This window comes from Oryzias latipes, chromosome 17 (assembly GCF_002234675.1).
Source record: "Oryzias latipes chromosome 17, ASM223467v1".
NCBI classification, from domain to species: Eukaryota; Metazoa; Chordata; class Actinopteri; order Beloniformes; family Adrianichthyidae; genus Oryzias; species Oryzias latipes.
This window is the reverse complement of record NC_019875.2, coordinates 18,077,133-18,104,926: the sequence shown is the minus strand read 5'-3', so window position 1 is coordinate 18,104,926 and position 27,794 is coordinate 18,077,133. Positions and strand designations below refer to the sequence as shown.

At 43.0% G+C, this 27,794-nt stretch overlaps 1 protein-coding gene across 2 annotated transcripts in view; it reads right to left on the bottom strand.

The window, feature by feature from the left end:
- Positions 1–27,794, bottom strand: part of cdh24 (cadherin 24) — a 246,994-nt gene that overhangs the window by 31,980 nt on the left and 187,220 nt on the right. For both annotated transcript variants that reach the window (XM_011486562.3, XM_020710942.2), the window contains 3 exons: positions 14,959–15,215; positions 13,030–13,166; positions 10,476–10,597 (listed from right to left, as the gene is read on the bottom strand). In XM_011486562.3, coding sequence (XP_011484864.1) covers positions 10,476–10,597; positions 13,030–13,166; positions 14,959–15,215 — 516 coding nt within the window. The remainder of the gene's footprint in view (positions 1–10,475; positions 10,598–13,029; positions 13,167–14,958; positions 15,216–27,794) is intronic.

The following is a 27,794-nucleotide window of genomic DNA, read 5'->3' as shown; positions in this document are numbered from 1 at the left end:
GAGACCGTGAAGACCCTGAGCAGTGACACCGCCCGTCTCTCCGAGGAGAACCGATCCATCAAGGAAACCCTCCTGGATCTTCAGTCGAGGAGCATGAGGGACAATCTAGTGGTCGCGGGGGTTCCAGAGGAGGTAGGAGAAGACCCCGAGGCCACCGTTAGATCCTTTTTACAGGTCCACCTGAAGCTCCCCAAGGAGGAGGTGCAGAAGATCTCCTTCCACAGGGTTCACCGCCTCGGAGGAAGAAGGTCCGACCACCAGCGCCCGCGTCCTATTGTGGCTAAATTCGAACATTTCAAACAGAAGGAGATGGTGAAGGGCCGCGGACGGGAACTGAGAGGCACGCATTACAGCGTTAATGACCAGTTCCCGGCAGAAATCCTCCGCAGAAGGAAGATCCTGTTCCCGCTGAGGAGGAAACATCTTGCTGCTGGTTCGAGAGCGATTGTGGCTGTTGACAAACTTTACGTGGACGGCCGTCTGTTCCGGGACCCGGAGATCACCCCCTGGCTGTGCTGAAGGCTTTCAGATCCGCGCTGAGAACATCTGCGCTGCTCAGAAGAAACCCGCTAAACTTACTTCAATGAATGGAAAACCGGATCATCAATAATCCACACCTCGATCGCAGGAAAACAGTCTTTTTTTTTTTCTTCGTCACCTCAGTCCCACTGATGTTTCTATTGTTGTTTTGTTGTTGTTTTCGTTTTCCCTTCTATCTCTTTTTTTCTTTCCTTTACTCTCCCCCCCCCCTCTCCCCCCTCATTATATGTAAATCACCTGGAAGCAACTCATCCTCGGTAAGTATTTATTTATGCACGGAACGGGCGCGCGCACACACAAGCGCACACAGGGGCGTGCACATGCGATCCCGCACACACACGCCGACATACTGCAAACACCTCACACAGGCTCTCATAGGACGCACGCGACACGCAGCTCACATAGCCAGAAAACGTTCACGCGCACAGCGCTTCTCAATGCGGGCACGCGCACACGGACTGGTACACAAGCACTACTTAGCTTTACACCTTTTCAGTCAGAGCAGCTATGAACACTCTTAACATCGTTAGCTGGAATGTGCGTGGACTTGGCTCTGAGCCAAAGAGACTGAAAGTGTTAAATCACCTGGATGGTCTAAAAGCAGATATAGCTCTACTGCAGGAGACCCATTTATCAAATTCTTTGGATCACCTTATGTGCTGCTTACAATTTCCAGTTATATACTCTGCCAGTTACAACTCCAAACAAAGAGGAGTTGCTGTTTTAATTAATAAAAATCTTAATTTTACTCATAAGGATACAGTTACTGACCCAGAAGGCAGATTTGTAATCGTTAATATATCCATTCAGAATAAGGACTATTGTATAGTGAGTATTTATGGTCCCAATGTTGACGACTCTTCCTTCTTTCACAGATTCTTCACCTCACTCTCAGTTCACTCTGACTCCACAATCATTATAGGAGGAGACTTCAACCTTGTTTTGGACCCTGAACTTGACAGACTCAGCACAGCAGCAAACCAGCGTACATGGCGGTCTGCAAGTATTCTAAAGCAGTACATGAATGATCTGGGTCTCTGCGACGCGTGGCGCTCATGTCACCCAAGCACTAAAGGGTTCACCTTTTTTTCTCCAGTTCACTATTCACACTCCCGTTTAGACTATTTATTAATCAGTAACTCTCTTTTAAAAAATATTCAAAGCTCCAATATCCATCCAATTATTATCAGTGATCATGCACCAGTCTCTGTAAACATTTCTAGGGAAAAATCCACACCCTCTGGTACAACCTGGAGGTTTAATACGTCTCTGTTAAAGGACCAGGAATTTCTTGAATTCTTTAAAAAAGAGTGGGCAACCTTCTTAGACTTCAACAATACTCCAGACATCCCACCGTGCGTTCTTTGGGAAGCAGCAGAGGCAGTCATGAGAGGGAAAATCATTTCTTATTCAACGCACAAAAAACGCAAAGAGAAAGCAGATTTATTAGAATTAGAAAATAAAATCAAAACCCTGGAGACTGCTTATGCTGCTTCTGCACAGGAACACATTCTGGGAGATCTGAAAAATTTAAAGCTGCAGTTAAATGACATCATTAATAAACAAACACAATTTCAAATACAAAGGCTACGACTTGAAAGATTTGAAAACTCTAATAAATCTGGCAAATTTCTGGCTAATCAGCTTAAAATTAACAGAGAAAAATCATCAATCACCTCTATTATGGACCAAACAGGAAATGTCACCCATGACCCGGTCAAAATTAATAACGAATTTGAAAACTTTTATAAAAACCTGTACACACCGCAGATCAATCCGTCAGAGCAAAGTATTGACTCATTTCTTAATAATGTAAACCTACCCAGGCTAAATGAGGATCAAATCACAAACTTAGATTCTCCGCTCTCGCCGTCTGAACTTCATGAAGCTCTGTTACTTATGCCTAATGGTAAAGCACCAGGGCCTGACGGCTTTCCTGCTGAGTTTTATAAAGAATTCTGGGAACAACTGGCACCAACATTTTATAAAACTGTCACATCTATTAATGAGAGCCAATCAATGCCACATAACATGAACTCAGCCAACATAATTCTTCTTCTAAAACCAGACAAAGATCCCACTAGTCCTTCAAGCTATCGCCCCATTTCTTTAATCAATGCAGATGTAAAAATTATCTGCAAAGCACTAGCACAGAGAATAGAAAAAATCACTCCTCACATAATCCACTTCGACCAGACTGGATTCATCAAAGGCAGACACTCGGATGATAATGTCCGTAGACTAGTTAATATAATAGACTTTGCCACCATTAAAAACCAGGAAATGACGGTACTATCGCTGGATGCTGAAAAAGCCTTTGACAGAGTTAATTGGAAGTTCCTTATTGCTGCCCTCCATAAGTTTGGTTTTGGAGAAGCATTCATCAATTGGATCAAAATATTATATCACAACCCCAATGCATCAGTTAGAACTAATAAACAGACTTCAAACAGGTTTTTTCTTGGAAGAGGAACCAGACAGGGCTGCCCACTCTCTCCTTCTCTTTTTGCTATATTCATTGAGCCTTTAGCTGCAGCAATAAGACAGAATGAGAGCATTATAGGAATAAAAACCAAACACAGCCATCATAAAATTAGTCTTTATGCGGATGACATATTACTGTTTTTAAGGAATTTACATTCTGTAAATGAAACAGCAATGATCATAAATGAATTCTCCTCCATATCAGACTATTCCATTAATTGGAATAAGTCTGTTTTATTACCACTCAACAGGAATATGGAACAAAGACTCACAATTCCAGTTAAAACAGGAAATATCAAATATCTGGGTATCTACTTTTCCCCCAAACTATCAGAACTGGTGCAGCTAAACCACACCCCATTACTGAAAAGCATACAGGACGATCTAACACGCTGGACCAACCTGCCTCTGTCCCTTATGGGCAAGGTAGCCACGGTTAAAATGAAAATCTTACCCAAAGTTAATTATCTCTTCTCAATGATTCCCACACAACCGCCATTAAAATGGTTCAAAACATTAGACTCATCCATATCAAGCTTTCTATGGAACAACAAACCTGCAAGAATTAGTCTAAAAACTTTAAAATCTGCAAAAAGCTGTGGAGGATTAGAACTACCTAATTTCCACAAATACTTTCTTGCAAATAGATTACAATATATCTTAAAATGGTTAAAAAATAATCCAGAAACCAACTCATGGTTAGACTTGGAACAGGTGTTATGTGGAAAGATCAACCTGTCACAGCTACCATTTATTAGCCAAATAGTTAAAAAACAGGATTGTTTCAAAAGCATTAATATAAATGCCACCTTAACAGCCTGGTGGGAATTTCTCAAAATATCAAAATCATCAATTCAACCGTGCAAAATGACACCCATCTGGAACAACCCGGACATCCTTATTAACAAAAAAATGATTCACTTCCCAGCTTGGCAAGCAGGGGGCATAAAACAACTAGAGCACGTAATTATTGATAGAAGATTCATAACCCCCCAGGAACTTCAAGACAAACATGGAATAAATAACTTCTTGGAATATCAGCAACTTAAATCAAGTATTACTAAAAAGTATAAAATTAAAGACGACGATTTAAAGCTACCAGATGTAGTTACCACTCTGATTAATTTTTCAATGAATAGAACTCTCTCCAAAATATACAAACTTTTATGCAATTTAGATAACAATATTGCCCTTCCAACAAAAAAATGGGATGCAGATTTGAGCATCAGCACAGAGGAAAGCTTCTGGTCAGAACTTTGTCTAAACACCTTTAAACTGACAAAAAGTTCAAATCTACAGCTAATCCATCTCAAAACTCTTCACAGAATTTACTACACTGGACAGAGGATGTTCAAGATGGGTCTCAGTAACTCAGACATTTGCGAGCACTGTGATAATAATCTACCCGACAGCTACATGCACGCACTGTGGTTCTGCACTCCTGTCAGGGCTCTCTGGCAGCAGGTATGTGCCGATTTATCAGTCTGGCTTAAGGTTTCAATCACTGCCTCACCGTCACTTTGTGTGCTTGGTGACATGAGTGCCATCGATATAGAAGAAGGATTAGCATCTATCATTTTCATAACTCTTTGTATTGCCAAAAAAACTATTTTAATAAATTGGAAAAACAAGAAAAATATAAACATAAGTCAACACAGAAATCTGCTGTTTGATCATATCAGCTTGGAAAAAATGTCAGCCCAAAGCTCAAGTAACTTTGAAAGAATTCAGTCTCTCTGGTCTCCTGTGGTTGACTCCATGACTTAGGGGGTGGAGGGCTTGGTCGTCGCTGCTCCTTGCCCTTCTGCCGTGGTTTGGGGTGGGGGTCGGGGCTTCCGGTGCCTGGCGGGGGCGGTGGGGGGCTCCGTTGGTCGGGGGGTCGGGTCCGGTGCCTGGGTGGGGCGGGCTGGGGCGCTGCGTGGTCCTCTGGGCTTGGGTGTGGGGGTGCGTGGTGGGGGGGTAGGGTGGTGGTCTGGCTTGGCTTGGGGGGGTGGTCCCTTTGCCTGTGCTGGGGGGGGTTGGCGGGGGGCCCTGCTCGGGTGGGGGGGGCCCAGCGGCGCCGGATGGGCTGCCCATCTGCACCTGGGGCTGGGATCGGCCCTTCCCTGGCTCTGGGGCGGGACGGGACAACCCTCTCGGGGCCCCCGGTCGCTCTGGGTATCACCCGCTTCGGCTGCGGGGTCTGGGGTGGGGTGGGGTGGGGGGCTTGTCGGCCCTGTCCTGTGGGGGGGCGTTCTGGGGGGGAGGGGGGGCCCATTATTAGTACGGGTCGGGGGGGCTAGCGGGTCGGGGTCTCCGCTGAGGCAATCAGTGGTTGCCTCGGCCGGTTGGCCTCCTCGGTCCCGTCGAGGCCTGACCAGAGCTCTTCTAGGGCCGGCGTCTGGGGGTGGGGGCCTGGGCTTGCTCCGGGGGGGGGCGACGCTTTCTGGCTCCTCTCTCTCTGTGTGGGGTGGGTGGTGCCGGGCCTGGGGTGTCGGCGCCTCCGGGGGTGGGCCCCTGGGCTGGGTGGCCCTGGCCCCTTTGCTGGGGGTGGGCTGGGGGACGGCTGTTTGACCACCGGGGGACAGTCTACCAGCTGTCCCCAACTTACCCCCTTCCTTATATAACCTCATATTAGGGTGAGGGGGTGGGGGGTTTAGCCTGCGATGCGCCTTGGGGGGGGCTACTTGGGAGTGGCCCCCCTCCTATGGTTGCCGTATGGAGTGGGCCCCCCCTCTTTCGGTTTTATTTGCACCTTAGACACGTAGGGTCCTTGGTAGGGGGGGTGCTTGGACATCACTGCAAGCAAGCAGCAGATGTCCTCCTGGCACCCTACCCGCCAATTTTAACCGCACCTTAGACATTTAGGGCCCCTTGGTGTGGAGGGTGAGGGGACATCACTGTGAGTAATCAGGAGATGTCCCCTTAGTGCCCTACTCGCCAATTTTAACTGCACCCCCCTTAGTACACACACCCCTCCCCCTTCAATATATACATTCAAACATAAACGCACACACATGCACACAAACACCCTCTCAAACACCCATACACGCACACACATTTTACAAGGAAGGTGGGACCTGGGTCCATCTGTCCCCTACCCCGTCCCTGGTGGGGGGTGCGGGCCTCTTGGCGATGGCGGCCGTGTCCCTTGGGTGCCGGCTCCCTGGGCCCGGCGGTGCTCTCTCCGCGCGGTGGGGGGGTTCATATTACACCTGAGCCGGGGGTGTTCGTGTCCCTGGGGGTGGGTCCTGGTCCTTGCCCCTGGGCGCTGGGCCCCGCCAAACTTCCAACATGGCCGAGCCTGGTCGGGCCATATTTATAACATCCCTTATGGGCCGCCCTTTTTTCCCCGGGGTTCCCCCCTCCTGGGCGGGGGCGGCGGGCCCCTGCCTTGCTCCTACCTGGACCAACCGTGGGCCGGGTGGGTGGCTGCCTGGAGTGCGGAGCGGGTCTCCCTTGGGGGGTCCTGGCTCGTACCTGGGGTCGGGGCGGGGGGATGCCCGGAACTCCTGGGTGGTGGTGGGGTGCTCGTCTGGGGCTGTGGGCGTCCCTCTCCGGTGGGGCCCTGCGTTGGGCTCTTCCGGCGCGGCGGGGGGCTGCTTTCCTGGCTGGGCTGGGGCGGCGCTCTCTTTCCCTCTGCGCCTCCCTGCTCTCTGGCTCTGGGGGCCTCGCGGCGGTCCTGCTGGCCCTGGCCTGGGTGGCGGTCTTGGTCGCCCGGGGGGCGGTTGTTCCCTGCCTGTTCCCGGTGGCGCTGGGGGAATTCCGGCTGCCGCTGCTGCTGCGGCGGGGGTATGGGTGTGGGGGTGGCTGGGCGCTCCTCCTCCTTCTTTTCACATTCCACCATCCATTTTAGAAGAACATAAACACTCACCTGAGCACAGGTGTTAGCTCACCTTTGCACTAATAGTTTGCATGATTGAATGAATGAAAGATTTCACACTAGTTGGTTTAAAGGCATAGGTATGCGTTCGTGAACACTATCTGTTTTGTGTGCATGTTGACATGTGGACATTTCTGCGGCTAGCAGGTGTGTTGATAATATTTGAGTGTGTGTGAACAGGCCCCGCCCTTTTTGTACTACATTTGAACCGTACCGTAACGATAAACAACCAGTAAACCTGTCTGCTCTATGCTGCTTCATGGTCTTACCCCCCTTCCCCTCCTATTATCACCCTCCTACCCCCCCCTCTCTCTTGTTCCCCTCTTTCCTTTTCCGTCCGGTCCAACACCAAAGATTTTCAAACATGATTGAAATTAATAAAGTTTGGCCTCAATTACAAAAGGGGTTTATTCAGACATACCTTTGGTTTGTCTGAAGATGAATAACCCCTCTTGTTAGAATAAAATATGTCCAACACAAGAGGCCCTCAGCTCTCATCTGTTTGCCTAGCTGTTGGACAGGACAAGTTAAAAAAAAAAAAAAAAAAAAAAAAAAAAAAAAAAAAAAAAAGCATGACATAGGCCCTATATTTATTATTCATGCTCAGGCGTGAATACGTTATTGAATGAATTTTAAAAAAGGTACTTGATATGGTGAAATCAAAAACAGTTGCCTGCTTCTTCCATGTCAGTTTCATCATGGATGGGTGGGAGCAGGAAAAAACAATCTAAAGCAGACCGTTTGTTCTGTAAGTTGGTCAGCCGCCGTCAGACCAGGCTTCTGCAACTGATGGGTTTTAACTGCGGGGTTGTCGGTTTGAGCGTTCCAGAGCATAAAATTGTTCAGTGGGATTCCTTCAACTCATTAAAGTTTTTCGATCCATCCGTCTTTAAAATTGTCATTCTTTCTTTTATTATTGTTCCACAGAAATAAATTGTCAGCACTAGATCTTTTTTTTAGGGATTGGTAGGGTGTAGTCTTTGTTTGTTTAAGCTTTTTTTTACCCACTCCTGTTTCTGTCACTCCAGCTGACCACACCAGACTTCTACCCAGAATTGAAGTCCTTCTCTCTGCCTAAACAAGTGTTCCAGTGTTACTTCTGTGTGCGCTTCGACGGAAATGCAGAAACTCAATAACAAACGCCTCGACTGTCGACACATGGCCAGAATTAGAGCTGCCACCACTTTCGTGTGGACAGGAGCTTCAGCTCCTTTAACGTGTTCTTGACAAATTGCAATCCTCAGCAGTGCTGACGAGCTTCGGAAGTGGCTGAACGCAGACCTGAGCGGCGCCGACATCTATGAAGGCGTTCCCATGGTGGGAAAAAAAGGAAATGTTCTCTGGGAGCATTCTACATAACTGAAAGCATTTTTTCAAAGAAGTATTCGTTTGAAATAAACGCAAATGCATGTTTGAATGCTTTTATAGTTGCTTCTGCTTGGAAGATAAGGCAAAACTGCTTGTAGTTCTTTTATATAAAAAAGAACTACAGCTTTTATGGTAGTTTGGATGTAGGTATAAACATACATACATGTATCTGGTTTACATCCTGGTGTTGTCAGGTATTTTATGTAAAGTGCATATAAATACATATAAATATCAGCTTCTCCAGAGGCTCAAATTCCTTCAGTTTTAACAAAGTATGGTTGCATTCATCGACATGTTAAATATTCCACTGCACTGTTTATGCATTCTTCCCTTCACATCAACCCATCTTATCTAATTTGATGAAGAACCCCATGGTCACGATGCCATTACCATGTTTGATTGTGAGCACAGAATTAATGATGTGAAGCTCGACTCATTTAAAGTTTTCTACAGAAAAAGAAAATATATCACAGATAAATATCGTGGGTTTCAGGTTTTAAAAGAGGAGAAGGGGTTTTTTTTTTCTGCCCTTTTTGGGACCAGAGGTTTTTATTTGTTTTTTCACGGAAGCGTGGCCCCTTTTTCACCTCTGACCCCTCTTTGTTGAGCACTTTTCGGTATCGATAGTTGTTTTTTTGGATTGAAACAAAAAGAAAAATATTGCTTTTTATGTGATTTGGTCTGTGCTTGTTGGTTACCTGCCTAAACTGAACACTTTTTTAGTTTATTTCCTCAGATTTTATAGGAAAAAATACGAAAAGAAATCTTATTCTGCTGCATACTTTAACTTTTTGGTAATATAAAATGTCTCTAAATTTATTCAAACATTTTATTTCAAAGCTATGGAGTTAAGAAAATGTAATCTTTGACAATCTAGGTTGAAAGTTTAGTGCGAATTCATAATATCTGTTTTGGCTGTTTTCCAATATGAGGGTTTTAACAAACATGCTCTGGTTGACACTGACAATAGACATTTTCAGCTGTTTTTCTTATTTGTAGTAGATGCAATAACAAGCAAAAAACAAAGAACCAGATATAAATTCGGGGTTTTGCAACACCGTCACTCAGCTTGAGGTTGTTTGTTTTAAAGAAAAGTTGGTGATTTAAAGACACTCTCTGATGAAAGTCATGTTTTTGGTGTTTTAGGCATGTTCTTGTAACATTTTTTGATGATGGAGGAGATATAATAAAGAAAATGAAGATTAAAACTATATTTCTGAGGATTCCTTTATTCAAACTTTACGGCTGGATAACTTGGATAATATTGCTCGCCATGTTTGTTGCACTGGTAGTGTTAGGTTGGGTTGTGAGGGGCTGTAAACCGATGGATGATGGGATGTAGCGGTGGGCTTACTCCACACCCACATTCCCGCCCACAACTCAGAGGTGATTTGGATGAACTACTGCGGCTCTGTCCTATAAAAAGACACAGATTTGTTGATTTTGGCTAAAAACGGCATTATCATAAGTATAAGACCACTGGGAACGATTGGAAAAAAAATCAGAAGATGATCTGAGTAGGCTAGAAAGAACGCAAAAAGTTAGTGGTTTGACGTTTGTAGTGGCTGCATTGATGCGTTCATGGTCATTGTGGCTCTTTATTGGAAAAAAAAATCAAAGAAAGAAAATCACAGAAAAGTTTCTTCAATTTTTTTTAACATTGTAGAACATCTTTATGCCATACAAATATTGTGTTCATTTTATCACGTCTTAATGTTTACACATTTAAACAGAGTTTTGTTCTTTATTTCCTCTGACAAAAGGAACACTGATGGGAAAAAAGGAAATATTTTAAAATTCGGAGATGGTTTCGTTGTTTTTCTCCGCCATGAAGTCAAAGGAGGAAAATAGACCAACTTAACGCCTTGATGGCTATTGTTGCGAATATCCGACAAAACACTTCGGCTCTAAAATTATCTTAATATAGCATCTACTTCAAAGAAAAACATAAAGGAATTTCCTTTTTTTCATAGCTGGAAATAAAATCAGGCATTAAGGCGTTAAAGATCTTCAGGAACACAAAAAAAGGGTGTTTGTTAATCTGATAAAAATGTAAAATAATCTTATATTTATATCAATAAATTGCCCGAATTGTTGTAGTAAGATTAAAAAAAATAAACAGTTTTTGCCTGTTTTTGGTGAAAAACCAAAACACTATACTTAAAGTTAAAAACGTAACTTGTAGATGTTTTTACAAGCTATACGTCACATACAGACTGACCTGTCCAGTGGAGGAGGAGTCACACAAGGCTGTGGTGTACTGTCTGTCCAGCTCAGGTGCGTTGTCATTCAGGTCCAGCGTCTCTATAGCAACCAGAACTCTGGACACCTGGCTGGGATTATCTGAAAAGGATAAAGATTCATAAATAATTACTCTTTTTTTTTGCGAACACAACAATTGTCCTACAATCAAGGCTTGCTGTCTAGGTCCAAAACCTCCTGGATCACATTAGCCAACACATACTTGAGCTTGCTCAAAAACCCAGCTGGAGTAGAACTGATGCTACTAAAGGAGTCAAATCCCTCCATTTCAGAGGGTTTTACTCTCAGCCAAAACATCTCATGGTGTCAAAAGAGCTCATGTGTGTGACTCTGAATGAGAGAAATCAGGGGGGAAAAAGCTGGGTGTAGAGAACAGGCAGTCTGTGAGCAGTGCTGCAGCTCAAATGGATTGGCATAGGCTCACCCACACCATATTCACTCGGCCATACACGCACTCCAACAAGAAAGTTCCTAAATCCGTGCTGGAATCGCATGAAGTCATAGTCTGAGCCTCCAGAACATCCCCCTGTCCGTTGTGCGTTCTAGTCTGTCATGACACAAGCCCAGCTCAGCGGCACCCACCACAAATCCAGGGAGACAACCCCTGCTGCGCTTAAAGAGAGGATCGCACAATTTCCACTCCCTTCCCTTCCACATCAACATACGCTGCTACGTCACAATCGCCAGCGCCGAGCGGTAACGCTGTGTCACGGATGGCAGCCACCGGTCTCCATCACTACAGGAGCAGAAAATGAGCTCTTGCTGTCTCGCCACTGGGTGAGCAGGCCTGCCCTCAGGCGTGGCAGGACTCCCGCTGTGTTTGTGTCAACACAGTCTGTTTATTAGACGGAGCTCATTATTCAAGGCAGGCGCTCGCTGGGCCGTCGCCTCAGTCCACACAACAGTGTCCAGGGTAGATTTTGAGTAAAGATTGGATTTGGAAACAACCTTTCTTCTGTCCTTTTCACTGCTGGGGTTTTCCAAAAATCTAATCCGGCTACAGAGCAGTTTAGCTGAGGGGGACTGTGGATTGGTTTTATCACAGTTATCACATGTTTTCTTTTGAGATATTTCAAATACACTACTTCAAAGAGCCACTCTGATGAAAATTGAGTTTTTGCTGTTTTTAACACGTTCTTGTGGCATCCTTGTGACATATATAAAGAAAATTATAGTGTTCTCTTATACATTTATGGCAACAACAGTAAGATTGGCTGTATAAACCCTTATTTTTAATCCCTTTTTAATCACTGATAACCTACTTCTACATTTGCTACACAGTTTGACTCTTGTTTTGAAAGGAGGTCGTATAAAACTGTCATATGTTATGAACCATTTTAATATTCCGAAAAAAATATCGAATTGTTTATATTTTATCCCAAAAAAATAAGCTAATTTTTGTTCATCACAATAGCAACAATTAAATAAATCCAAATAAAAGTCGTATTAAGATAATGTGGCTTCTGCTGGGCTGTGATTGGTGAGAACTCGACCTGATTGGCCCCTTGGTTGCTGATCCCTCCCTAAAACTGATGCAGTGGCTTTAAAAAAAACCTCTTCGGATCAAAACAGCTTTGCTATATTAATAATATACCTGAATAACACATTTCACTATTATTAATAGAAACAGTGTTTCTAAACTAGATCAGGTATTTTGTTGCCCTTAACAGAAAAAACCCTTCATCATAGATTTATGTGTAATGCTGAGACTGCAATTAGCAGGTTTGTCTCTCCTTCATAAAACCCGCTTTGGGCCAAACCTCTGTCTATGTTTACATTTGTACTTTATATATAGGTTTGCACCTTCCTCTAACAAACATTAGATCATATTTCTGGAGCTGTCACGAGATGCAGCAACGCTGTGAGGTCTTTTTATTTTTTTTAATTCTTTTTTTTATTCTTTAAAAAATGTTTGGTCTTAGAAAGAAACTTAAGAAAAAATAACTATCCCCTTTAGTCCAGACCAATGGCAGCTGTTGCATTCAGGCAGTGCAGTAAGCTCCACTTTCGATTTCTCTCTTGCAGTTATAAAAGTGCTAAAGGGATTGATTGACTAATGCTTTACAAAACAAATTTGCTAGATTTAAAAAAAAAAAAAGGTTCCAATAATTTTTGCAGTTTTTAAGGACTTAGTGACTTATTTGTAAGGGGCGTGTTTTTGCAGCTTAGGATGTTTGGATTCTGCATTTCAGCCAGTAAATGTATTCTGGGGTTTCATAAACTCTAAAAAGACCTCCTGATTGCCAAACCTGCTGAAACAAGCTATCACTCGTTTCATGACTGGAGAACTAAACTGCTCATTGAGCCAAAGAACACACACTCAACAGTGACCTTTCAGACACTGTAGTATAAACATTCTCTAAAGTCTCCCTCTTGTGAGTTGGTGCAAGTTGTCAAGGGGTGGAAAATGTTGGTTTCACAATAAAAATGACTTTAATGGGAGGAAATAGCACAGCAAGTAAGCTGTAATGATGCTGCGCTGTTAAGCGGTGATCAAAGAGGGACCTCCTGACCTCGCTCTGTGGCGATGACTGTGATATTGTGCCAGTGCTCGCGCTCCCGGTCAAGCTCCGTGGCTGTGGTGATGAGGCCGGTATCTGGAGTGATGCGAAACAGAGCCTCCGGGTCGGACTGGGAATCAATGGAAAACCTTAAGGAGAGAAACGGGAGAGAAAATCAGAGGGATGAGTGAACGGAGGAGCGATAGGAGCTGCAAAGAGCGACTACAATTGGCAGTGGCTTTGCGGAGCGGAAGACGCCGACAGGGCGAGTGTGTGAAGGAGCGATAAGGAAGTCGGCATTCAAATGGCCAAAGAATTAATGTAGTGAGATTATCACAGGAGATAGGAGGTCTTTTGAAGTGCAACCAATTATCTAAATATCTTCATGAATATATAAGCTATCTCTATTCCCCACACATTACTCAAAGCAGTCCTGCCTTTAATTGGGACAACCTTTTCTTGGGTTTGTTACAGACAAATCAATTATCTCTCATTTAAACTTTTCGGGACTAAAATTACAGAAAACTGCTGTATTTTTCGGAGTGCAAGTTGTTTAGCATAAGTTGGTCGGGGTGGAACTCCTGTTAATTTCCCCAATGGATGTGTGATGTGTGTTCAAGAATGCCCTGGACGCAGGTTTTTGAACGTACGTTTAGCATATGAGGTCCAAGCAACTGCCGTTCGAGCGACCGCTTTCAATGAAAAGCCTATGTAAACACCCGGGAACCTGCATTAAGGGCTGCTGCATTCAAAAATCTCACTTCAACGCATCGCTACGCATGTTTTTAAGTCCGTTTTCTACATACACTGAAAGTTAAACCAGTTGGACCTTTAAACCAAACAGCTGAACGTTGACCAATCAGGGAGTTGGATTTGGTGGTTATGTAAGTGTCAATCATTTGGAAACTGATCATGGAAGAGAAATGATTAAATGTGATTAGTGCCTGACCGGAATTATATAACACCAAGTTTTTTATATATCAGAATAAAACTGTGAAAAGAAAAGCTTAGAGCTTTGACATTTCACACCAAACCTCTTTGAACTGGGGACAGACATGCGCTAGTAAACAGTCAAAACCCAAAAGATGAAAAGGCCCCTCCCTGCCACTACCTGCTTCTTCAGTGAAAGGGCATTCGTGAACGAGCAACACATGCTCGGTGTGTACGTAGCGTCACATTGGTCGTTAGATTGGGGAGGGGTCGGAACCCCATATTACTGCATGTACTCTCATTTGGAAGAGGCTGCTGCGTGTTTTGTACGGAAACGGACTTATAAACTTGCGTAGCCTCGCGTAAAAGCGAGATTCTTCAACGCGCAAGCCTGAAACGCGCAGATAGACTTTTTAATGGCAGTGGTGTGAACGCAGCATTATACTCATGTGTGATTTAGATGTAATTTTTATAAAAAATAAATAGCAACAACCACTAGAGGGCACTGCAGGTGTATGTATCAGTTTTTGCTAATGACAGCAACGCAGAAGAAGACAAAGGGACAAATACAAGAATAGGAATTCAACTTATTTAATGATTTAAAGTGATATAAAGAGTTTAGCATCTTCTTTGTGCTATGGTTATCTGAATAATTGTTATATGGACTAAAATACCAGATACCTCCAATGTTTCATGAAGCTAAATACAGATCAATGTGTTACAGTACTCAAGCGTGCAAATATTCAGATTATTAGTCATATCTATTCCATTATTATGATTTACCTTTTAAGAGGAAATGTCCGTTCTTTGTCCCGTATTTTGTAAAATACATTTCTCCTAAAAGTGTAATTTATAATCTGAAAAATTCAGTGAATATATTTATGAAATAAACCAGCTCTTGTGTTGGGTGACTGATTTGAGGGAAGGCAGAGTTGATAATTGATTTTGGAGATTACTTAGGTTTTAAAACAACATTTTCATTTAGCTATAATCAAGGCTTTAAAACTGTACCTGATGTTATTGGTCAGTCCAGTGTCAGGGTCCTCGGCACTGACCCGACCCACCGTGCAGGCTGGGGGGCAGTTCTCGGATACATCCATGTGATATCGGGTGTGGGAGAACCTCGGTGGCTCGTCGGCATCCAGCACTGCCACCCGGATCGATGCCCGGTCCTTAAACGGGCCCCTGCGCAGGAAACGAGGGTCCACGATGGGGTTCAGGACCTCCACAGAAAAGGAATAGGAGCTGCGGCTCTCATAGTCCACCCCCTGAAAAGCAAAGGTGAGAAAAGTTCAGTTTTTTCATGGCAGGTGGCTTTCTTTCACATTCAGACATTTACATAATAGGAGATTAGCAAAGGGGACACTTTTTAGTAGCAAGAAATTATGCTAATTTTTGTGTTTGCCAAAAAGATTCAGCTCCAATAGTCTGCTTGCGCTTTCATCTGAAGCAATTCTCACACTAAATTTTCTGCAGATGACTGCTAGATTACATATCAAAAGCTGTGAGATGGCACATCATGAAAAATGTGGGCAGATCAGAGCCGGAGAATGGTTACATCCAAATCATCCCAGAATCATTTGGAAGCAAAACATCTTGGTTGCCGTCCATGCCGTTCGGGTATCTTAAGTGACACTTTGAAGGCTGTTGTTGGTGGACGGATGCTCAGATGGTGGGATTTCTGTGAAGTGGGAAAATGCATTCATGAGGTGTTGATGTATAACCGCATCGCCAATGAGATTCCTGACGCTCAGTTGAAAGGATTCTTTAGATCACTAAAGTTATGGCGAATGTCTGGATGTCGCCTTGACGGTTCTTGAAGTTCCTTGAGTAATACCCCAATAAAAAGATAAATAAATAAAAACAGCAGCAGAACTTACAGCCCCTACGATACTTGTAAAAGCCTCAGTCACATGGGGGTTGACCTGTACAAGTGCAGCAGCTTTTTGGGTTGTCTGGGCCCGTAGAGGGTCTAAGACAGGTGCAGCAGCATTTTGAATGGAGAGCAGGTGTGTGTTGCAGTTCCCTTGAGGCTCGTGCAGCCATCTTAATGCTACAGTCATAGACACAACATCCACCGCGCAATACGAAATTGCCCGACAACTGGGCGGTGGCAACATAATTGGCAGCAGATCTGATTGGACAATGTGTAAATGTCTCCGGATGGCAGACATACATATCAATTGCCACCAGCCGCCCAGTATCCAGGGGTATATAAAAAGTTGGCCAAGTTTCTAAAATCGCGGCTTGCTTAACTACGACTGAGCGCACGGTGGTCCGTGCTCTGTGGGTGGGGCTCAAAAAGCATGTGCTCCAGGACAACAATAAAGGGGCAGTCGAGTCAGCAGTGGGCCTCAAACATGCGGGCCAGGCCAGCGGTTCTCCAACAGCTGAAATAATGTGCACTTCGCGTAGTTAAACACGCATGTGCAGTAACTACCGTAGTCAGACGATGGTCGATTTTGCAAGTAAATCAAGCTACGTACTTTACGTTGTGGATGATTATTCGCTGACAGATTTTAAAAAATAAAAACTTTTCGTATGTTTACTTTTGATAACCCTCGATCTATCCAAATGATCAATGTAATGAGCACCACTGGCTTATATCGGAGTTGTATTTTTTTCGCCATGGAGACCCCTCTATCACCATGGAGAATTGTATCTGCCCACGACCTGCCCACGAGAAGCATTACAAATTCCTTTGTGTTCCGGCCTCTACGCAGGTGCAGTCGGTTTCATTTCACTCTGTGATTGTTTGTTACGGGGAAGTTATGAAGCTCGTTTGTTTGTGGTCTCCGTGTGATTGGGCGCCGCTCTCCTGCCGGCGCGCGAGCTCTGAAGGGAAGAGATAGTCTCTGATCTCTTGATGATTGTTAGCGAGGACAGAGGCACGCACCAGTAATCACATATATCAGCCTCACGCTGACCCAATCCTGCTGTTGATTCAATTTTAGGAAAAGCAGCACAAAATAACTGAGGTTTGTCTGTTTTTTTTCCCCCGTGCATGAGCAATTCCTTTATGTTTCGTCAGATCTTTTATCACACGTGTGTGCCCTTAAAACATGTGTGCAGATGGAATATTTGAGTGTGACTGGAAGAAATCAGCATGTAAGACGTGACAAATGGGGCTCTCTGGCTTTACTGCTTTTCTGCTGTCAGAAGAAATCACTCAGACGACTCCAACAGCAGATGGAATATTGATATCTCCTTCCTTCAGATCTGTGCCGACCACTGTAAGCTGTTTTGCAAAAAAAGCTGAAGTTTTTTTTTTTGTTTTTTTTTTTCCTCTGAGCTGCAGATTGATTAAAAAATGATGCAAAGGCATCCGAACGCTCACATTTCGGTGCATAACTCAAACAAACAAGAGGAATTGTTCAGGAGCGCAGAAGGCAGAGAGATGATGACAGAGTGGGTATGCAGAGGGGCGGGAGATGGAAGGAAATTGTGCTCTAACGGGGTCTCCATTATTACAGGTAGAGGGAGACAATCTGTCTGAGGAGGAGAGGTGTCACTTACGCTGCGGGTGCACACTCATCAACCCCCCCTCCTCCCTCCCTGCTCTCTCTACCTTGCACTCCATCACTCTGCACACCCCTCCACCCCCACCCCTCCTCTACGACATCACACGCTCCATCACATACCAACCAATCCTCCCTCTCTTCTTCCTGGTGTGGGTGCAACAGGGGCACATTCTCTGACAAAGCACAATGCCCCCCCCCCCGTCCCCACTGAACCCCTCCTGCAGTAAGCACGTACTGTGACATAACAGTTCTTTGTGTTTTCCTGAACTCCATCATGTGACACACAAGTTCCTCGTTAAACTGGAGAGTCAGAACACACACACACACACACTCATAGATGAAAGAACACTTCATTCCACTGCTATCAACTCATACCGCCTTGGGTTTTTGTGGGCAGATATGTCTCTCTTCCCAAAGATATAAAAGCAGCAGCAGCTACTATCCACCTTGACTGCGTTTGCCCTCGAGTCTGCGGTTTCAATGCTAAACCCCAATTTGATAAAGCTGCAGTAAAACAAAAACCAACGTAGATTCAGGTGAAACCTAGTTAGTGGTAAGGAGGGCAAAACATGTAATCTAATGCAGAGGCTTCTTCTGTTAGAAGACAGAGAAAAGAAAATCGTCTTTATGTGGCGATTTTTTTTCTCACAATGGAAGACATATGTTAAGAAAGTTCGGCCTAAAATTGCATTTCTGAGTATTTCTTTATTGAAAATGTTGTATTCCAGGAGCAAATGCAAAAATGCCGTTGGAATCGTTGTACAACCGCTCCGTTCTAATGCATCCACCAGCAGACGAATAGATCCGTGTACGTCTTTGTTTCCTTTGTCTGAGCTGACATCTGGCTCAAAACTGTACGACTGGATAGCTCTGATATTGCTTGCCATTGTTGTTATACCTGTAACGTTAGGATGGGGGTATGAGGGGCTGTAGGCTAGCTGGTGGAGTCGGTTAATATAATCGTGCATTTTGTGGTACATGCACTAAATTTGGCATGGATGTACCCTAAGATCCCCTCTTGTCGTGCTTTTCTGAAAGAGGGCATCCAGGGTACATCCATGCCAAATTTGGTGCTTGGACCACAAAAGGCACAATTTGTCTAAAATATCAACCTATCTGGCTTTCCTTAGCGGGAGAAAGCGTAAACAGATGGATGATAGGAAGTGGGGGCGGGCTTACTCTGAGCCAATGGTCTCGCCCACAACTCAGAGGTGAATTATTAATGAACTGCTGCTGCTATGCAGAAACTGTCCTTGAAAATAACAGATTTTTTGATTTTGGCTACAATAATGATGATTAAAAGGCCGCTAGGAAGACTTTGAAAATAGTTTCAAAGACGATCAGAGTGGGACTTTAAGGACGTTTCTAGCCCCCTCTATGTACGGTGGACCTACAAATGTTTGGAGCAACAAAAATAAAAATCCCTAATGCTCCGTTTTAACAATTTTTAATGTTACTCACAATAAAAATCTGTTTCCTGTAAGATTGGGCACAGTCGCTGTCACAGATTGTAAACACAATGCTCAAACTGGGCAATTAGGCTCAGTTTAACCGGCAGGGGGGAGACAAAGTGCAGTGTGTGGCTGAGGCAGCAGGACAGTAAATGTGGACGGTGAGCTATGATCAAGCCAGCAAAGCAATGACACAGAGAAAGAACAACAACAACAAAAAAAAGGCCTTCTTCTAATCATTTCATGGTGGTTACATTTTACAGGAGAAAATACCTTTTGGCAGATTCTGTGTGACACATTTCACTGCTGGGCACAGCAGAAAAATCGACTCTGCCATCTGTAAATTAGCCTGAGACCTTATATACACGCTTTTACCACTGCATTACATCATCCTTGCTTTTAACTACTTTAACCAACTAGCCGCTGAAGACACTAATTAGTGTAGTTTTGTCATTTTGGAATTTATTGGCTTAACAGATTGTGGTCATCTGCAGGTAGGGCAGTATATCGGCAGTATGTTTCAGTATGCCGAAATGTCGTTTGGCTTTTCTAAAACCTCAAAATGATAAGAAAAAAAAGAGTCAGAGGACTGTCGCAACCATCAATTTCCAAGTCTGATGTTTGCATCAGTGGTGCGCTTACGCTTTTTCCTTGTACTGATCAGTAATGTTCAAATACATTTAGCAAAATATCTAACGTCAGGGAGACGCTCATTCCATAACTGATAACATCGATTTAAGGTACTTTTTTGACAGTTTAAGAAAAGTGAGTGGGTCAAAAGCGTGAAATACAGCCCTTAAATACAGCAATAAACACAAAAAAAGACTAGACTGAATCAAGTGAGATCATAGGAGCACTATTTCATGGTCAAATAAGGAAGCAAGTACGTGTTAAAGTGGGGGAAAAAATACTTCATTCAGAGGGTGGCAAAGGACTTAGAAAGGGTGGTAAATGAGAACAGTAGAAATGTGCTGGCACACACAAAACAGGGGTGAAACGAATAATTTAAGGGGCTCAAGATTTTGGTAAATCTTTAAATCCTATACAGTTTAAGGAAAATAAGAAAAATGCTAATCAAAATTGTATGAGTACATTTTATTACTTTATTATTTTAGTTATTTAAAAAAAACAATTTGCTAAAAAGATTTCACACTTTGATAAAAAAAAAAAAAACTCCTTTGTGAATGTTTCAAGAAGAATGTTTTTAAATAATAAAAACATAAAATAACAGCAGTTGGGACAAAAATTTTGGATAAAATGTCATTTTTACAGCACTAAGATTTTGCACAATAAGCAGCTCTCACCACAAACTTGAACTCTGATCTTATCCTGAATTAACTCACACTCGAAACAAGACTGCAGCCAAGCTTTAGAGACCTTTACAACATATTTGCAAAAACAATATGAATCAAAGGAAATTTTGCAGCCCTCTGTCTTTTTATTTTATTTTTTACAATTTCAGAACTATCATCTAAAAATGCACATAAATTATTTTTTTAGTGAGTTTTTCAACTCTGGACTTCATACCCCGGGTAATCTGGATCTGAATCAAACTTCACAGCTAAATTTAGATTTGCTTTTAACCTTAAACTAATGGAGTTAATATAAGCAACATATTACACAAGTGAGTAAACAAATTAAAATGTTTTTATTTTTTCTGAAAACCATTGGCTACTGACTAAGTACATTTTTTAAAATTTGTTTGAAGAAGGCAGGAGGCACATAACCCCAACATTAACAAACCACTGAGACAAAAAGAAATGACAACAGATGACCTGACGACAGAGGCGGTCCTGGCTAGTTTGGCACCCTGGGTGAAACACCGGACGGTGCCCCCCACCCTCACCCCCAAGTTGACGTGGTAATAGGACCGTTCTAGTGCACATTTCATCATCGCTACGTGGAAATGGGTGGTTTAGCCTAGAAAATCTACAGAAAAGAAAAAAAAAAAAACTGTCAATGTTTTTTGTTTTATAGGCGCTTCTGTGCCCCCTACATGATTGCGCCCTGGGCGGCCGCCCACATTACCCATAGGAAAAACTGCTACTGCCTGACAAGGATCAACTGAAAACCAAAGCCTAACATAGAGTCTGGTTTAGATCAGGTGAGAGAATAAAATAACTAAAGGCAGGTGTGGGTGATAAGCTAATGAAACCAGGGCAAAAAGGAAACCAGAACCTAAAGGTTTCACCCCGTAAACATATGTTGCTGGGGTGCAATAACAAGTCACATTGTTTAAAAATGTAAACTTAAAAATTATTTAAAGTTTAAAGATTGTTTGAAATTTAAATGTACGTATGTGTGCTCTTATATACAACCGTGTATAAGGGCCCCCATAAAAAAAAAGGAAAATAGAATTATGAGAAAAAATTCATTGACTCTTTTACTCATAATTCAGTGAGTTTATTCTCATAAAACTACACATTTTTTCATAAATTTAAGACCGTATAATTACGATTTTTATCTAATAATAAAACTTTATTCTTTTAGATTTCAGAATTTTAATCTCGTAAAACTAAAACCGTTTTCTCCTACATTGATGACTGTTATATTGTATAATTACCTTTTTTTTTCCTCATAATTTTGAATTTTGATTTTTTATTTATTTAATTCAGGTAGAGTTCAGGTAATTTTACAACTTTATTCTTGAACATGAATCTCTTTTTACTTTTATGGTGGTCCTGATACTCTGTCATACTCATCTTCGATAGTTAAAGGTAAATTGTACTCATGTGACCCCTAAATCAGTATTAATATTTGCATTTAAGTAAAAAAACATGTAAAATTTACACAAATGCTTTTACTTTTCATACAAAAAGTTACAACTAAACACAGCCATTAAAAAGATTAAATGAGGAAACAAAAGGGGTGTTATATGTTTAGATACAAGAACTTATTTTTGTAGATATGGTTACAGTATTTTTTTCTCTTGGTCATTCAATGCTGGGAAAATATTTATGAACTGGAATTTCTTTTTTTTTTTAAACATAAAAAAAAAATTTAAGAGCGAAAAACTTTTCCAAAATAACCGAAACACAATTCTGCGCAGAAAAAGTGTAATAAAAACCACTTGTTGAGTTAAAGTGTTTTTTACTCCAAATTCTGAAACAAATGTCCTTAAATAAAATCATTTAGGTGTAAATCATTGCATTCATTTTGGAAGGGGGGGGGGTAATATCTGTGCAATATCATTGTATCATATGTATTCATATCAAACAGAGATAACTAAACTGTTGGTCAGATCGTCACTTGCTGAAACGCATTTCAGTAAGGTTTTCAAAAATATGAGTTGATCCAGAATGTGGCCTTTGTTCAGAAGATGAGATGACATCAGATGACAGAGCGCTCTACTCCACAAAGGGTGTCAGTTTTTGCTTTTTAATGAGGGTTTAGCTCATGAACTCCTAAAAATGCTGTTTTTTTTTTTTTTTTCTGAAAGTCCGGTTGACATTAAAAAAAAAAAATCAATGAATTTCCACTATCCAGCTTTTTTTTTCTTCTGACATCCAAAGTCAACCGATTCACTTGATCCCAAAGTTATTGGTCATGGCATCTGTTCGACTTAAAAGGTTTTCCGTTTGAACTCTTTTCTTATTTTTTCATCCTAATTCTGCCGTCTATGAATGTATGTTTTCTAAATGAATTCCGAAAATTACTGAATTCTTCTTTCCCCTCCCTGCCAGACACCCACACACTCCCCGGTTGTAACCTTTCTGTGTCCTGTGCCACAGTGCTCTAACAGTCCTCTTTGAAATTCTAATTCCTCTACAATTTCCCTTTTAAATATGCTCCACAGTAAGCACAAATTAATTAGCTAACCTGCATGGTAGACTGGCAACACATAATACTCCTCTCCTCAAAGAGGCCGACCCAATAGGCGTAGCTGCTCGGCTCAAAGAGGGTGAGCGTGGAAAAGAACCGCAGAGGTGCAGATTCTGACTGGAACTGACCGCAAACAGGATTCCACATAAATGAGGGGGAACACACATGTGATGTTTGGTCGTCGCTGCATGCACATGCAAGGTTTGGCACCGTGCTGTCCTTGGCAGCTCTTCTTTTTTTCTTTTTTCTAAATCAGACACAGCCCACATGCCCATAGGCCCATAGAAGTTCACTCAGTCCTTTGTCTGCTTCATTCCACTGTCCTTTATTCTTTTTATGTGAAAAAAAGTTTGTCTTTCTTATATTTCCTTTCTTCTGCTCCATCTCTCTGGGTTTTTTTTGTTGGTTTTGTTTTTTCCCCTCCGCTCGGAGGAGATTAACGCAATCTCTCCTCCGCGTGAGAAAACAAACACAGATAATCCTGGGCCAACTGCTGGCGTGTGACCGAGGATTAGCCAGCCGTTTTTAAGTGAAAGCATATGGAAATAATAACGGCAAACTGACACATGCATGAGTTCGCTCGTCCCCCAGGTGAGAGGAGTAAAAAGGCTCACAAATAGCAGGCTTACACAGCTCACAGCACCCCATAACACACCTCAAAACACCCACTGATTCGTGTTAATTCTGTTCTGAGATTCAGTGGTGAGCCAGGTGATCTCTGTTTGTCACAAAAATGCTACTGAGTACAGTACATGGGTGTAATGAGGTGTTTAGCAAAATAGAGCATAAATACGTGTATTTAAAGATCCAATCCAATAATCCATTCTGGTATTTTAATGATAATAATGATTATTGTAATAATAGGTTTTTTTCTGCGCTTTTCCAGACGCTCAAATGTTTCTCCATATTTGGTGATGGTAAGATACTGATGCAGCGCCAGCTGACAGAGGCGTGGCTGCCAGTACGCGCCATCAGCCCCTCTGACCATCACCGGGACATTCACACACCGGTGGAGCCGCACTGGAGGCAAGGTGGGTGAAATGTCTTGTCCAAGGATACAACAACAGTTTGCTGGGGGGAGAGCGGGGATTGAACCACCAACTCCTTGGATCATTAGCTGACCTGCTCAACCACTGCCATCCCAGTGTTTAATGGCAATTTAGCCGCTTTTAACCAAAATCAAAAGGTTTGAGTTGTTATTCAGGACATAGTTTCTGCAGATCGGCTCATTAATAATTCACCTCTAAGTTCTGGGCAGGACTGTTCCGCAGAACATTCCCCTCCCCGAAGCTGAGAGCTCTCTGTTAACTCGCTCACCCACTAGCTAACAGCCCCTCACACCCCCAACGGGCGTTCCAGCGACCACTTTCAATGAAAAATCTATCTAAACCACGTTTAAAACTCTCACATTTAGGCATTGCCATGCAACGTCTTACGACCATTTTTGGGTTCCATGTACAAATCGCGCATCCATTGAACACGTGTTGAAAGTGAAACCATGTCACTTTGACCGATCAGATTTGGTAGTGATGGATGGATGGTGTCCTTTTCAATTCCCAGAAGAGCCATTAATTTAATCAGATTGATCTTAAAGGAGATTTTAATAATTGTAGTTTGTGCTCGGCTAGAATTTTACAACACCAAGTCTTTCATATATTGGAATAGAACTCATTCATTCATTCATTTATCTTCTTAACCGTTTTGTCCCTTTTGGGGTCACGGGGCTGCTGGAGCCTATCCCGGCCACTTGCAGGCGAAGGCAGGGGACACCCTGGACAGATCACCAGTCTGTCACAGGGTCACAATCACACACCCATGCACTCTAACATTAACACCTATAAACAAATTTAAAGTGACCAACTAACCTATGAAGCATGTTTTTGGACAGTGGGAGGAAGCCGGAGTCCCCGGAGAAAACCCACACATGCATGGGGAGAACATGCAAACTCCACACAGGAACGTCCCCTATCGGTGTTCTGGTCCAGCAGGGACTTGAACCGCAGACCTTCTTGACGTGGGGCACGAGCGCTAACCACAGATTTGAGAGATTTGCATCGCTTAGACATGTCGCACCAAGCCTCTTCCAACTGTAGGTGGCGGACATGCGCTAGTAGAGAACAAGAAGCCCCTCCCTGCGTGTCCAGTGTGAACACCATGGCCTGAAAGTGTTTAATGCCTTCTTAAATGGGCGTCACACGCTTGGTGAGTCCGCAGCGTAAGGACACACAAAGACACCCACTAAAAAGAAGAAAAGAAAAAACTATTAGCTGCAACAATTAATTAAAAGTAGGGACTAGTAAAGTTTAAATGTAGATCAATGTGTATTTTTCTGCTGTCATGGACAGTTGAGGGGTGAGGAGGACTTTTTTCTTTTCTTCTGTTGCCCCTCCCACTCCCAGCTGAGACACAGACCCCCCTCGCATTTGTAGTTGGCAGGCAGAGAAAGAGTAATGACATGAAGAGAGACAGCATGAAGATGAGAGGAGGAAGAGGAGAAGGGCAGCAGTGCAGATTGTAGAAGATGAAACATGGTTTTCTTGCTGGAGGTCTCTGTGAGTCTGACAGGAAAATGCTGTCAAAAGTTCCAGGCGACACTCGGGTTATGGACGAGCTCCAGTTGGCCGTCACTGCTTAACTCTCAGTCATCCATGGCGATGGAACGTGGCTTCCTCGCCTTCTCTTAGCAACGCCTTCCATCTTCAGTTTGCTTTCGTCTTCTCCATTTTGTCTTTTTTTTTTCAGATATCACCAGAGCTCCTCCAAAAGCCTCCTCACAGCTGTCTCTTTTTCTTCCTAAGCTGCTGGTTACCCTCCTGCAGCTCTCGCCCACCTCCCATGTGACACATCTGAGGTACAGCAAGAACTTCGCTTTCCTTTCCATCCTCCAAAAAAAGAAAAAAGGACAAAAAAAGAGAAAAAGTGCCACATCCCCCTTTCATTCCCTGCACTTTATGGAGACGGAGCAGCCAGGTCAAGTATGTCACATCGATTTGTGTATATCTCTCTGCAGTGTATTGTTGACTGTGGAGGTGCGCCTCCGTGCTCGTGGCGTGCTTCTGTCTGTGTGTGCCTCCCGCAGATCAGCAGTTAAACAGATCCGGCCCACAGCGGCGAGATGGCCATCGAGGTCAAGGCCGACTGTCGGGCCACACAAATCGTTCTGCTCGGAAATCTTTCCCTCTCTGGAGGCGCGCGGATCATCTCTGTCTGCTATTTACAATCTTCGCGCTGTGAAAACTAACAGACTACTAAAAAAAAATTTAAAAAAGAAGAAAGAGGATATTGCAGTGTGTGTGAATTTGACCCAAAAATAAAACGCTACTCTTGTAAAAGTGCAAAACGTGGGGCAGCTAATTTAGTGCAAATTTTACGCTTTTTTTTTGAAGACCCTCTTCAATGAAAAACTTGTTTTTGGTGTTTTTCACATGTTATTTTGGCATTTTTCTGATGATGGAGGACATATATTAAGATAATTAAGCTCAAAATTGTATTTCTGAGTATTTTTTAAATGAAATTGTTGTAAATCGGGAGCAGATGGAAAAAAATACAGTTTATTATTAGTTTATTATTTCAATATTGTATTTATGACATTGGGTGGACTAAAAGGTCCCTGCACAATAGGTCTGGTTCCACTGGAGGTTTCCATCTAATCTTTTCCTCTCTACCAGTCACCTGTTGCTTGCTCAGTGCGTTAATTACACCAAAAACCTTTAATCTGTTAGTCACTTAAAGAGAACATTACAACACAATCGAGATAATCTGGACTGAGCTGGAATACATCGCAAGAATTGTAAATGATTTAGTTAAAAAACGTAAGAAATAAACTGAACTGTGGTAAAATGTCAGGACTCTGAAATCCTTTTTTATTCACTTGTCTTCACTATTTTCTATAAATGAAAGCTAACCTATGCAACACCGTGATGTACTATGTTTAAAATAAGTGCAATAAGTGTTTTTAAACATCTTCTTGAGGAATTTTCTGATGATGGAGGACATAAATAAAGAAAAAATAAGATTAAAACTGCGTTCATGAGTATTTCTTTGTTCAATTTACTGTGAAGTAGGAGCAGATGAAAAAATGCAGTTGGAAAAAAGCTTGATTATGAGGTAGAAAATATGCTCCTTGCTTTGCTCCATACTCATTAATCCAGTTGTAGACCACAAGACCCATGTAGGTCTTCATTTTTCTTTGTCTGAGCTGGTATCTGGCTCATAACTGTACGACTGGATAACTCTGATATTACTCGCCATTTTTTGTTGCACTAGAAATGTTAGTTTGGGGTGTGAGGGGCTGTAAGCTAGCCAGAGAGTGTCCAAAACAGATGGATAATGGGAAATGGGTGTGGGCTTCCTCCACACCAACAATCCCACCCAAAAATTTCGAATGAACTTCTGCTGCTTTCCAAAACTATGTCCTATAGAAAATGACTTTTTGTTTTTGTTTTTGTTTTAATTTGCACTGGGTTCCACTGGGAATGCTTTTACAAGAGATCAAAATACGATCGGAGTGGGACTTTAACTAGTTTTTTTTTTTTTTTTTCTTCTAACTTGTTCTGTCCAACAACTGAGCAAACAGATTAGAGCTGAAGGCCTTTTGTGTTGGACAGGTTTTACCATCACAAAAAAAGGTTAGATAACTCAGAAAAACCAGTGCGTAAATTTGTAGAAACCCCTTTTTGTTCTTTATTATTTCTTATTTCTGTGTTACATTTAGTGTGTGTAGGGAGGGAGAGGGGAAGAATGTGAGGGGGGGAGGATGGAAGAAGGAGAAGGACAAGAGAGACTGCCCACCCACCCAGCCAGGCGCAAAGGGGTCCCCTGTAGGGGGCCCCCCCGGCGCAGAGAGGCATAGGCGAACTCGCCGTCTGGGCCCCCAGGCCACAGGACAGGCGTGCTTGGCCATACCAGGCAGCAGCCATGGGGGCCACCGGGCGCCGGACACAGGCCAAGGACGAAGCCAGGTGCCCGAGAACCCCCGAGCCGCCCACCACCCAGCCGGAGCCCCGTCTCCGCAAGCCAGCCCTGGCACCCAACCCAAGCAACCCAGAGATCA